Here is a 13,431-nt window from a genome sequence, read left to right on the forward strand (position 1 = left end):
CTGCCGGCAAACCTTTTCCAGTATGGGCTCCTCTCTCCATGGGCTGCAGGTCCTGCCAGGAGCCTGCTCCAGTGCAGGCTTCCCGTGGGGTCACAGCCTTCTTCATGTGTGGTCCTCCACAGGCTGCAGATGGAATCTCTAACTCCCTGTTGTCTTTTGTGGGCTGCAGAGAGACATGATCTTCTCCAGGGGCTGTAGCAGAATTTCTACTCAGGAGCCTGGAGCATCTCCTCCCCCTCCTTCTTCACTGACCTTGGTGTCTGCAAAGTTTCTCACGTCTTCCCACTCCTTTCTCTAGTGGCAAAAACCCCTCTGCCAGATGGTATTGGCTCTGTCAGACCTAGGGGAAGCTTCTAGCAGCTTCTTGCAGAAGCCACCCTTGCAACCCTTTGCCACCCCACCACACTACCAAGACCTTGCCACACAAACCCAAAACAGTATGACAGTTCTTTAGTATGTATCTGGAAGGGTTTTGGGAGCTTCCTCCAGGTGATGCAGTCCTGTAGAATGAGTGCTCTGAGAAGGAGTTCAGATTTTACTCCAAGGCAACATTCCCTTCACTGTTCTTGATTTCTTTGTTGAAGTTCTTAGAGCTTTGAGAGGTAAATAAATCATGTAGGACTACTATTCAAGCTTTAAAAAAAATCCCCAAACTCCAGGACTGATTGTGGCATTATGTGTTAAGGTGAAAAGTCATCCTGAGGAATTCCGTTTAATGAGAAATAACTCTCACTTTGGTATATACTCTGAAATTCCATGCATTTGAGGGGGGGAGTATTAGTGTTATCAGGATGCAGGTCTCAGAAGTCTGTGCTAACAGCTACTAGGGATTATTGTACTAAACATGTTTCCAGATAAACAGAAAAATTAAAATAATAAAATGAAGCTATTAATTTTGGCAAACCAAAAACTGTTTGGAGTTGTTTAATTTTTTTTCTTATTCGTGGTGAAATCAGATTTCAAGGTCTGCTTTACACAAGATGAATGTTCAGGGGTTTTTTAAGTCATGTTAAATGTTTGAAAACAGGTATTGTGAAAGATGCTAATGTTGGTTTGAAAACCTTGGTGTATGTTACATAATGTTTAACAGTATTTTACATTTATGTAGGTTCCACTAAAGAAGGAGGAGCTGGAGCTGTGGATGAGGATGATTTTATTAAGGCATTTACAGATGTTCCTACTGTACAGGTAAGCTGCTGTGTATCCTCGTGTTTGTTTTTAGAAGTAGGCTATTTGCTGTACTATGTGCTTAGCATACTTTTAAAACTTCAATTTTATGGTCCTCTAAGCAAGTGTTGTTTCTTTTCCTTTTTTCTGAACTTAGTCTCCATGGGAAGCACTTTAACTTCTTCCAGTTAGTTACCAAAAACACCCCTCTCTTCTTCATTGTCCTACCAATTATCACATTGCTTTTCAGCTGAATTCCGTTATTACTTTTCTTAATCTTTTCCATGGAGCTACTGAGAATAATAATATGTTTTAATAAGAAAAAGATTTCCATAATGTTTGAAAAAATGAATACAGGCAAATAATTTAAAAAGCACAAATCCTATTTTCAGATGTGACTGAATTGTAATGATGAATGTCTGGCATGCATACCTTCATCTAAAAAAAAATAAATTAGTGCCTTATTTGAATACTAATGAACCTGTTGGATTCTGAGTTCTTAGAGGAGAGATCAGATTTTAATTTTACGTTCTTTGAGTGTGGGAATAGCACATATTTGGTCCTTTCACACATTTGAGTCATTTAACGTGCTTGTTTCATCCTAGACCTATTTTGAATAAGCTTTTCTTGAGCTGCTGAGGTGTGGAAGGCAACCAAAACCTCAGTCATCCATAGCTGTTAAACATCAGGAGGATTTTTATGAGTCCCTTTTCTCAATATATACTTTTGATCTATTTTTATTTCCCAAGATGACAATGTAGTTAGTTGTTAGGTCACAGAATAGCCTGGGCTGGAAGGGACCTTAAGGACCATCTAGTCCCAACCCCTTCCATGGATAGGGACACCCTTTACTAGACCAGGTTGCCCAAAGCCTCATCCATCCTGGCCTTGAACATTGTGAGGGTGGGAACAGCCATAGCTCCTCTGGGCAGCCTGTGCCAGGGCCTCACCACCCGCACAGTGAATAATTTCTTCCCACTACCTAATGGAAATCTGCCCTCTTTTAGTTTTAAACCATTGCCCCATTTCCTGTTGCTACATGCCCTTGTAGACAGTCCCATCTCCAGTGTTCCTGTAGGCTCCTTTTGGTGGAGGAGGGGTGTGCTACAATAAAGTCTTCCCCTCTTCACAATGAACAAGCCCAACCCTCTCTGCCTGTTTTCATGGGAGAGGTGCTCCGGCCCTCTGATGATCTTTGTCCCTCTTTGGGACTCACTCCAACAGCTCTATGTTTGTACTGGGGACTGGACAAAGTACTCCAGGTAGAGTCTCACAAGAGTGTAATAAAGGGGAAGAATGAGCAAGTTTGACCTGCTAGTCATGCTGGTTTTGATGCAGCCCAGGATCCAGTTGGCTTTCTTGGCTCCAGGCACACATTGCTGTGTCACGTTGAGCCTTCTCGTCAACCAGCACTCCCAAAGTCCTCCTCCTCAGGGCTGTTCTCACTCCATACTCCATTCTCCACCCAGCCACATGGGATTACCTCAACCCATGTGCAGGACCTTGCATTTGTCCTTGTTGAACTTCATGAGGTTTGCAGAGGCCCACCTCTCAAGGTTGTAAATGTCCTCTGGATGGCATCCCTTCCTCTTTAACTGTAAGCAGAAATACTGTCTGCTTTTATGGAGGAACAATTTATCTCCATGGTTCCTGTCACACTGAGGATATCTTTTGTCCTGTGACCTAAGATCTGTATGTTTCTTTGCCTCTCCAAACTGTGTTAAGGATTCTTTAGAGGAGCTCTTAGTATTATTTATCCCCATTATGTTGAACAGAGATATCGCACAGTAGAGCAAATATGCTGCCTGTAGCATATTCCTTAATATTTGCAGTTCCAAGCAGAGTCCTCTAATCACTCAAGTTGCTTAATAACGTTGCAAGAACAAAAGTGGGGTAACTGTCCTTGACAAGCACATGTGATTTTTCTGACTGCTGATGACCTGGGAAGGTAGGTGATTCCCAAACTGCAAGAGGTGGAGGAGAAAGACCCACTTGTCTTTACTAATCTCACGCAGACTGAGGTGAGGGTGAGGAATGTGACCTCAGAAGGACCTGTTTGTTTCATAGTTGAGAATGTAAGAAAGACCTTCTGGGCGGGGGGTAGGGGGGCGGAGGATTTAAAAAAATTGGGGTTATCCTTAAGAATAATGACTTCCTACTGTCTAGCTTCATCCATCTGGTTGTCAACAATCTGTTCTTTCCACAAAAAGGCAGATCCCATGTTCTGAGACAGTGTTAATTCCTAAGGAAGAGAGAAGTTTCTTTACTAGATTCTAAGAAAAAAGTATGTTTTTATGACCTGCACTTTGTCAGGTTATTCTAAAAGCAAAGGAAACCTGTTAGAATTGGGAGAATGAGTTGTTTGTACACTATTGGACCCGCTCCTGTGTCTTTCTGTTTTCATTACATTTGTGGGTATTAGTGGTGGCTTCAGTGAAAGTAAGGAAGGGAACTGTGTTATGGAAAAAAGGATCCAATTCTGGATCAAGATTAAGTGCATCTGGATTAATCAAGTAAATTGAGGTTACTTACGGTGAGTGTATGCTTAACTCATTCTTAAAAGCCTCTGATGGTGGATCTGCCCTTCCAGTAACCTGTCCCAGTGTTGGGAGCAGGGTATCATACGGTTTACTCATTTCTAGTTTGTAATCCCCATATTGGAAATACTTCCCACCTGTATAGTTATTACTCTTATTTGTGTTTGAGCTTTTAATTTTTCTGTCTTCGATATCACACTTAATGTTACGTGTGTGTCTGTTGCCCTCTAATGGATGTTAGCAGTTTATGAAGATGAGTAATTTTCAGATACAGTGTCTTGGACCTGTGTGACACAAGGAGAAGTGTAGTTGTGAGAGGATTGTGCCTTTATATTATAGATTACAGCTATCATGTTTGAACAACTCTGTTTATTTGCTTCTACTTAGGTTGAAAAAAATTCTGTGTCTGGGTTGTCAGGAGTAACTCCCATTAATGGCAAGAATTGTTTTTTTAAAAAGTAAATATTTTTATAGAAGTCTGATGTGGGAACTGATGAACAAAAATGTATTATGTCATTGACTGAAAACAGAATTTCATTTTGACCTTCTAAAAACATGATTAGTCAAGGTCAAGGAAAGCTATTAAACTGTTACCTTTTATTCCTCTGAAACTAGTATAGATATGGACAATCTTGACAATTTGAGAGGGTTTTTTTTGGTTGGAAATACAGGTCTAATTTCATGACAGGATAGAATTAATCTGGTCAGATAAAGTTTTTGGTTAGTAATTTACTTCATGTCCTCTTCAACATGCTATCAATAGGGGGGAAAAGCCTTTAAATTTTGCATATTCAGTGGAAGCAGAAAAAAGCATTCTATGGCTTATGTCTAGTGTAGAATAGAGAGGAAGACAGTTTATTTCTGTTATTAATATGTTTTCATGACTATTCTTTGGGGGTTTTTTTCTTCTTTAGACCTACTCCCTTGTACATGTGCAGTTCACTAAACATATCCATAAATGCATTAACTCATGTATTACTGAACAGTGACTGATGTGTGATAAGATTGGTCAGGCTTCAGTTTTGCTGGAGTTACTGGGTAGATGATAAAGAGATTGGACTGGAGGTGGCTCCTTGCATCTATTTACTGACTGTGTAAGTCAGGCAGTGCTAGGCTCAGGGTAGTAATACTCTTGTAAAGAGGAAGAGAGTCCCTGTTGCAGAAGAGCTGCATCATCCATTGGTTATCACAGTAGTAGTGGGTATGAAAATGAAATTAAATCGCAGTACTGTTGTAGCAGATTATCTAAGACCTCTGCTCATACTGAACTATTTTAAAAAAAGAAGAGTTAACAAAGTTCTTGGTATGATTAGATCATGACAAGGATGACAGGTGAAATCTTGAGCAAAATGTTAATTCTTCAAATTTTTCTTTTAATCAATATTCACTACTCAGTGATATCCTTAAAGATTTGCCTTAAAATGCCAATTTATACCTCTTACACAGGTCTCTGGAACTTTTGGAACTTGGAGCAAGATTTCCAGAATTACAGTTGTATTTTCAGTCTTAGGCAGTTTTCCTTCATGTTACTTGGGATGTTAATAATAAATTTCTGGTTCTTGAATATTTTAGATCTATTCTAGTCGAGAACTTGAAGAAACGTTGAACAAAATCAGGGAAATTCTCTCAGATGACAAACACGATTGGGATCAACGAACTAACGCGGTAAGTCTTTTTATCTGGTTTCAGCTTTGGGTGGGTACGTTTCATAAAACACAGGCAGCTGGGTGTTTTTGAAATGTTTTTTTCTTAAAGTAATTACACCCCAGCTAATCAAAGTAATTTTCATTGAAAATTTGAAACACTGAATTCCTATATACCAAAAAAGTTTGAGCAAGTGTATTTCAAAGGTTGAAATACAGTTGTGGTTTTGCATCAGCTGAGAACTGAGCAGCATGCATTTCAGCCAACATTGAAGTGAAGACTTTGCTAAAAGCCATCATATATGTTTTCAGTTGGCATTTATGTAAAATTACATATTCTGCTGGTAAGGTGCTAGCATTAGTATCTTTTTTGTGTGACTAAGATAAACGCTCCACATGGAAGATTTAAATATGCGGGTTTGTGTTTAGCAGTTATAGTTTGGTCAAGTTTATGGCATCTCACAGAAACCCAGAATCACAAGGTTGAAAAATACCTTTAACATGATCAAGTCTAACCATTCCTGTCCTAAGCTAAACCATATCCCTAAGTACCTCATCTGCTCGTCTTTTAAACACATCCAGGGATGGTGACTCAACCACCTCCCTGGGAAGGTGATTCTTAATGATTTGGAAACAGGTATGTGAACAGAATTATGTACTTGTATATTTGTAGACTGAGATTTGGATTTTTTAGCTCTGGAATTAATGTAATAGATTTTTTTTTTTTTGGTATCAGTTTCTTAAATTACTGACAAATTACTTAAAAGTGATGCTTTGCCTTAAAGACTTACCTACATACCTACTTGCATTGAAGCTGTTAGTTTTTTAGTTTGAAATGCATGTTGGCAGTGTTCTAAGCTAAAGGCCTTGAATTCTTTTTGTAGCTGAAGAAAGTTCGGTCGTTGCTTGTTGCTGGAGCTGCACAGTATGATGGATTTTTCCAGCATTTACGGTTGTTGGATGGTGCTTTCAAGCTGTCGGCCAAGGATCTCAGATCCCAGGTGGTTAGAGAAGCATGCATCACTGTAGCGTAAGTATAACCCATGTGCATTTGTACACATGGCTTGATTTTAGGATGAATTTGCAGTGTTGTGGGAAAGGTGATCCTGTTGGGCTGCTGTATGCTGTGAGCTAAAAAGAGTCAAGTTAGCATCTGAAGCCGTAGAGAAACATTTCAAGGCGTCTGTTCTTTTAGGTGATACATGTAGTCGACAGTCCTGTAACGGATTGCATGTGAAGAACAAATTATCATCGCTGCTCTGAGTGTTTGGTAGAAGTTGGTACAGATTGCTGTAATATTGGGGGTTAGTCTTGAGAACAATTATGCTTGGCTGGTTGGCACAGGAGGACTTGGATAACAGGATTACTTGGGATAACAAAGGGAGCTGCTCAATAATATTTTGAGCTCTTCTGCTGGACGACTGTCGAATTCTCTGAGATGCAACTAAAAAAAGACAAAACCCAAGTGAAAGCTTCAGTAAAGCTTTGTACATGGTACATATCTTTCTGTGTCTGTAATAATTTTAGAAGCTGGGCCTCAACAGAAAGAAGATCCCCATCCTTATTGTGGGGACTTTCATTAAATTCAATGTGGGTGAAAGTGCTTCATTTTTACATCAGAAGTTTTACACTTCCATGTTTTCTGTAGCTTTTTTTGTCGTCTTGACAGGCATTAATGTAACTATCAGTGGCCATGTGGAACAAATATGCCCCAGAGTTCACCCTTGCTGTTGTGGTCTCCTGATTGAACAGACCACCCAGACCTCTTGGAGCATACAGGTGTCCTTGCCGGGGAAATTCAGGCTTGGAGAAGATAATGCTAACTTCTAACAGGAAGTTAGGAGTAGTGTGAAGTGCTGTGTAGAAGTCCTCATTCTGCACTCAAAAAGAAAAATCCTGAGCAATAAATCTATAATCTTTTGGAACTTACGTGCTCAAAAGTGTGTTAAAAAGCAGAAATAGTACGATATTTTATGTGGATATGAGAATTTTAGACTTTCAAATTGTGGCATTTGTGTTTGGTTATGAAATGGAGTTGTTAGTGTTCAACCTTTCAATGTAACAACAGAGTTGTCCCACAAATCCTGCATTTCTAATGAGGCAAGGACTTGGAAATCCTGAAGTCAAGAAACTCTGTTGGTTAGAAAGATAAATCTGTGAAATGTACAATGACTAAGAAAAGAATTTTTGTTAATAAGCTTTATTTCTTTTTCCTAAATAGCCATCTTTCAACTGTTCTGGGAAACAAGTTTGATCATGGCGCCGAAGCTATTGTGCCTACTCTTTTTAATCTGGTTCCCAACAGCGCCAAAGTGATGGCAACTTCTGGGTGCGCAGCCATCAGATTCATTATTCGGGTAGGTGTTCCTCTCACTTCATGTGCTATCCATGTTTAGATAGTGCCTTTTAGTAGAACTAACAGCAATTCTGAAATGCAGGATTATAAATCAGACCTTCCTGGAGAAGTAATTTTTCTCACAGCTGGACAAATACTATTTATTATCAGCAGCCATTACTATTGTAAAGGTGGAGAAGGTATGAAAAGCAAGTTTGTTTCCAAGATTTTTTTTTTTGGTAACATGTGAATTGTAAAAAGGCAGGTTGTATTTAAGAGGTTAACTGTGTTTAACTGCCTTTTTGGAGAAGACAAACTTAATCTAGTAGTTAAGAAGCTAGTAATAATTTTAAAACAACAATAAAACTATTTCTTTTAAAAAAAAATTAAAAATTGGAACTGTGGAGTTAATAAAATGTTGAAGAGGCTGAACACAGGTGGATCAGTATAGAAAGCATAAGTTCATGGAAAAAAAGCCCAGTAGGTATTTTAGTCCTTGGGTTTAAGAACTTTCAAGAGTCCTTAAAGCCATAGCATATAGAGGAGGGGAATGCTGTATACTAGGTATTTTTTTAATTGTCTGTTCCTTATGCATTTGCTACTGATTGTTGTCTGAAGCAAGATATTTAGCTAGATTTTTGAGACTTGTACTGATACTTTTTGTGTTTCAAATAGAAATGGGAGGCTGCCTGTAGCTTCTGCATTAAAAGCTGCGGTGTTCTTAATGCTAGGCACTTACTGCTCTTCCCTCATATGTCATTCCTGGTTTTAATTTTGTAAGTTGTTGGAAACAGAAGTGGTTTAATCACACCTTTTATTGCTATACTCAGTCTGTTTTGGAGTCTGTTCTTAGTCTGTCTACCCATTCCTCTGAGAGTGTCCTGTGAGATTTCTGTGTTTGCTTTGCATCAGCACTTGGGCTGGGAACCATTGGCATCTTTTCCCCAGACTCTTACAGTACTGTGGGATGGGATGGCTCATGGCACAGAGTTGAGTGTGGAGGAAGGTATACACCTTCCATGGGATGGAAGTTCTAAGAGAATAATACTCTTTGCAGTGGTATTAAACGAGCTCAGGCATGTGAGAAACTTCTTGTGTACGGGAGCCAAATCAAACACCAGAAAACCAGTATGAAGTTAAAATTCACCAATTATATTAAATTGGCTTTTTTGGTTTAGGTCAGTTGAAGACAAGACTACACATCAGCTATAGCTGCCCTAATTTTGCTTAAACTTTTTATTTTTAACAGTAATTTAACATACTAGATTGGAGGCATAGAAGTAGTAGTGTCCAAATACCCAACCAATAAATATCTCACATGAGGTGTTCTGACAGAAAATTCATCTTTCGGTGGAAAAAGAAATAAATACCAGAGTCAAATGAAATACAATCCCACTCTCCTTTGGACTAATTTACTTTGGATTAAATGAGGGTTGGTCAGGGAGTGTGAATTTAGGGAGTGAATATTTAGGGCCCAAGCCATTACAGCTTTTGGAGTCAGCGTTTTGCTCAAAAACTCCTGCCAGAATCTCCTGACAGTCAGTTCAGATCCTGGTGCTTTAGTTCTGAATGCTCTGAGATGGACTGTACCTAAAACAGAGGGAGGCTGAATTATACCAGTGATCTTGAAGAGCTCGGTCTTGTCTTTCCCCTTCCTTGGATTTCACATTTCTTCTCCAGACTGTTCTTATGCTGTTGTCTGAGTTCTCTTTCTCAAATCTTAGTAAATCAGGAACCAATTTAATACAAAGAAAGACAGAACAAAGCAGGGGGAGGGTGTGTTGTGATGAGATGGCATAAAATCTTTTCCAGATGGAGGTGGGATTTAGCTTGGGCAATTGACCCGCAAGGTGCGTTGGGAGGAAGCGTGTGTCATTACAGCTCTAAAGGGGTAACAGATGAAATGTGCAGTCATAAAGCTGAATGAAAGGAGCCTGTGGCTTTGATTCCTTTGCAAAACACTTTCTAGAAATTGCAGTGTCAATAGCTCCAAAGACTTGGAATATACTGGTTTCTTCAGCTGTAAAAACGTTTTATTCTTTCCCCTGAGACTACTTATTGTTCCCTTTCTGGCGGTCGTGTGCCACTTTTCAATTTGAGAACTATGCAGAACACAAACCAACCCCCTAAAACCCTGTTTAAAGGTATATCAGTGCAGATACAACTGTAAGGCTCTTCCAGGTATTTGGATGAATTCCCTCCTAATTCTGGAGTTGGCAGTACTCTGAAAGCTGATAATTATGTCTCTGCTTTTTTTTTTGGGGTGTGTGTGATTTGTGTGTTTCTATCCCACAACAAGAACATCAGGAGAAAGTTTATCATGTGAGATACTAAGAATTGTTCAGTACTGTACTTTTTAAACATTTTTTTTACAGGATACAGTTTCGTACTGTATCAGGGACTGTTCTAGAAGTTATGTCTTTAATTGGGAAAGTAATAAAGAAATAAACTGAACATGGATTTATTAAACCATGTTGCTCGGAATTAAAAGGTTAATACTCTGTGTCTGCAATTAGTTAAAATAAGCTGAAGTAAGGCTGCTTTAATTCCAAATTTAAGTATTGCATTTGTATTTAAGGTAGTTGATCTTACCCACTTTAAATGGTTGTTGAAGGATTTTCTTTTCCCATGAGGATTTTTGGTGTTTCCCTGTAGATCTTTATATATATATATATATTTATAGAGATATATATTCTTTTATATATATATATATCTATAAAAATAGAAGCTTAATTATGTTACATGTCAAGCTTTTATTATTGTGTTGATATATTTTACATTAAAAGGAGTTTTGTCTCTGTACCACTAATCATATTGATCACTAAAAGAATGCCCATAGTTTCAGATTGATTTTCTTTTTTCTCCTTAAGTCTGAATTTTAAGATGGCTATGTCTATTTATTTTTTTTTCCTGTAGGCAAAACTACAATGACATCAGCGTACAACTCCTTTAAGGAGACACATTTGACCCTTCATTTATGACTTCTGACAGCTAAATATCACATATCATTATGTGATTATTGATGGCATTGGAAGTGCTGTTTGCATGACGTTTTGGAAAGAAAATTAGATTTAATCAATTCATGTGCTAGGAGCAGTCTCTAATAGCATTCCACATTTAGTTTCAGTAAGCATTATGAATGCCATTTTTATTATGTTGCTGATTCTGTTTGACTTAAGTGCAGTACAAATTCAGGAATGCTTTTATCATTAACTGCTTTGTTCTCTTTTTCAGCATACCCATGTTCCACGACTCATACCTTTAATAACAAGCAACTGTACCTCAAAATCAGTTGCGGTTAGAAGGTGAGCATGTTATAAATAAGGCTGTTATTAAAGCTGTTGCTTCTTTAAATATGTTAAAATAGACAGATTTGAATATTTATGGCCATTAACTCTGAATATACAAAACTGTTATCTGGTAAGCTGCAAAAATTAATTTCAGCAAGGTTATATCAGATGACGTTTGAGGAATGGTACTTCCTGACGATTTGGGGGATGCAGACTGTGTCCTCCTACAGAATTTATTCTAACTTATAATGTTCCTAGCACTCATTGAAAAAGTACTTTCTGATTTAAAACCAGAAGGAAGGAGAAAAACCTGTAGCTGAATCTGTGTTGCTCAGTCTAATGAGAATAAACAACACAGGCATTGAGAGGCATTGGGAGAGCATGAAACAGACAGCTCATGTCTCTGAAAAGAGACAGCCTGAGCTTATTGGTTGCTGTTAGGGCCAGACTTGACAGGTCTACTGAGGTTAGCTCTTGTCAGAGCACTATAGTGTACTGTGTGAGGTGTGTGTGCCAACACCTCACTCTACTGATGCCTGCAGAACTTTGTAACTTCTGTGCAGTGTGTTTTGAATGCGTCGAGCTGGGCTGTCTGATACTGTGCCCAAAATAATAAACCTCCCACGCTGGGAACTGTGGGTTTGAGACAGTGGCTGCTGCCTTAGATAGGACATGGTAGATCAATGTGTCATGTTTAATAACTGAGGTGCCTCTTCAGCATGTTGCTTTTTTCCTAGAACATGATACTTGAACACTTGGATTGGCTCTTGAAAATATTACTTGGGTTCTGACAGAGTGGAATTTTTGGTGCAGAATCTCCCAAGAGCAGTTAACGCTATTTCTGGACCAACCCAGATGATGCTGACCTGTTATAACTTGTGGTTTTACTGCAAAATGGTTCACAGGGCTCCAGTGCTTCCACTCACCATGGCTTTGATGAGGAACATCAGACTGTGTAGGAGGCTTTTGGTACTGTGCTTCACAATCCAGTGAATGAGGGTGGCCAGAATGGCATTGTTCTCATACTGACTTTTCATTCCTTTGGAAAGACAGAGGAAGACTATATCAGTTATAATAGTGAAAAGCCTTTCAGGGTTTCTTGCCATGCCTTTAGGTGTCCAAAGTATTTAAAAATGAAATTTGCCCTTCCAGAACAGCTCAGACATTGAAACATAACTAGAAAAATTAGTAGTTCCAGACAGTAGAGGCCACCACCTTTTGGAAGACTTGTATCTCCACCTTCCTAATCCATGCTGCTTTGATTTGTTCACCAGTATCTAACTTCAGACATATTTTAAAGTGTGTCTAGCTAATGTCTGTCTGCTGAATTGTCAAGAATTCTGAATTAATAATGAATGGGGTTACGTAACTTAGATTGTACGGTGCCAGCAAATCTTGAGGAGTGCTTTCAGTACAGGGAGCCTGCTGTTAATCATCTCGTGTTTTTCCTTGTGCTTCATACTCAGCTATGCCAGATGAAAGTGTGGGAATAGTGTTTGGGGCAGAAGTAAGCTGCCATATAAACATTATATTGTGACTTAAAAGCAAAATTTTTAAAGTATTCTCTTTCTTTTAATATTAAGATTTTATAGTTTGTACATTTTTTAAACTTTATTGATTTTTGGCTGTGTTGGACCTAATAAAACTGATATAGCGTATGTGTAATAATGTAACAGGTGGCTAATTGAACCACACCTGTGTTTTTTTACCTTATGTTTCATTAGCCTGCATGTTTGCTTTCTATACAGAATATTTTAACTTTGCAGTAAGGTGACCAATGTCCTTATTTTACAGATAAATATACTTTTGTCTTACATACTTGTTGCCCTCAGGGAGAAAAAAGAAAGTTACTGTTTATTCCACAAGCATGTTAGAGAAATGAGTATTAATTATAAATTTTTGTCCTGTCTTTCTAGGCGCTCCTTTGAATTTTTAGACCTGTTGTTACAAGAGTGGCAAACACATTCACTGGAAAGGTATGGGGCAAGTATGTTTTTTCCCAAGAGTAAACTGCTAATGAACTTTGAGAGAAATCTTTTTGTTGAATCCTTTAATTGGATTATGTTGTTTGGTATTGGCCAGCCTTTCTAGCACAGCAGGTCATGTGTCTCACTCAAGTGCCAGGAGAAAGCAGAGCTGTGTACTCCAGCCTTGATGTCATGTTGCCTCCTCTCCTTACCCCCCTCTTCTCCTGTACTGTATGTGAGCAATGCATGCTCAGAGTTTCACATACGTATCCTGTGCAGCACATCTGGACAGGTAAGCATCCGTCTCGTCTCCTGCAAGGAGGAGATTGCAGAGAATCATAGGATGCATTATATTGGAAGGGACCTTTAGAAGTCATCCAGTCCCTGCAGTAAGCAGGGACGCCTTTTACTAGATCAGGTTGTTCAAAGCTTCATCAAGCCTGAACTTGAATGTCTCCAGGGATGAAGCCTCCACCACCTCTGTGGGCAACC

General features: G+C 38.8%; 1 protein-coding gene across 26 annotated transcripts in view; it reads left to right on the forward strand.

Annotated features, from left to right (window-relative positions):
* Positions 1 to 13,431, forward strand: part of CLASP2 (cytoplasmic linker associated protein 2) — a gene marked incomplete at its 5' end in the record, with an annotated part of 146,096 nt that overhangs the window by 73,940 nt on the left and 58,725 nt on the right. For 16 of the 26 annotated variants that reach the window (XM_084279686.1, XM_084279690.1, XM_084279687.1 and 13 more), the window contains 6 exons: positions 1,109 to 1,188; positions 5,277 to 5,369; positions 6,232 to 6,377; positions 7,569 to 7,704; positions 10,917 to 10,987; positions 12,889 to 12,948. In XM_084279686.1, the coding sequence (XP_084135812.1) occupies positions 1,109 to 1,188; positions 5,277 to 5,369; positions 6,232 to 6,377; positions 7,569 to 7,704; positions 10,917 to 10,987; positions 12,889 to 12,948 (586 nt within the window). Of the gene's footprint in view, positions 1 to 1,090; positions 1,189 to 5,276; positions 5,370 to 6,231; positions 6,378 to 7,568; positions 7,705 to 10,916; positions 10,988 to 12,888; positions 12,949 to 13,431 lie in introns of all 26 variants that reach the window. The other 10 variants (XM_084279667.1, XM_084279691.1, XM_084279688.1 and 7 more) reach the window with 1 other exon arrangement.

This window comes from Gallinula chloropus (assembly GCF_964237585.1).
Source record: "Gallinula chloropus genome assembly, chromosome: 2".
NCBI lineage: Eukaryota > Metazoa > Chordata > Aves > Gruiformes > Rallidae > Gallinula > Gallinula chloropus.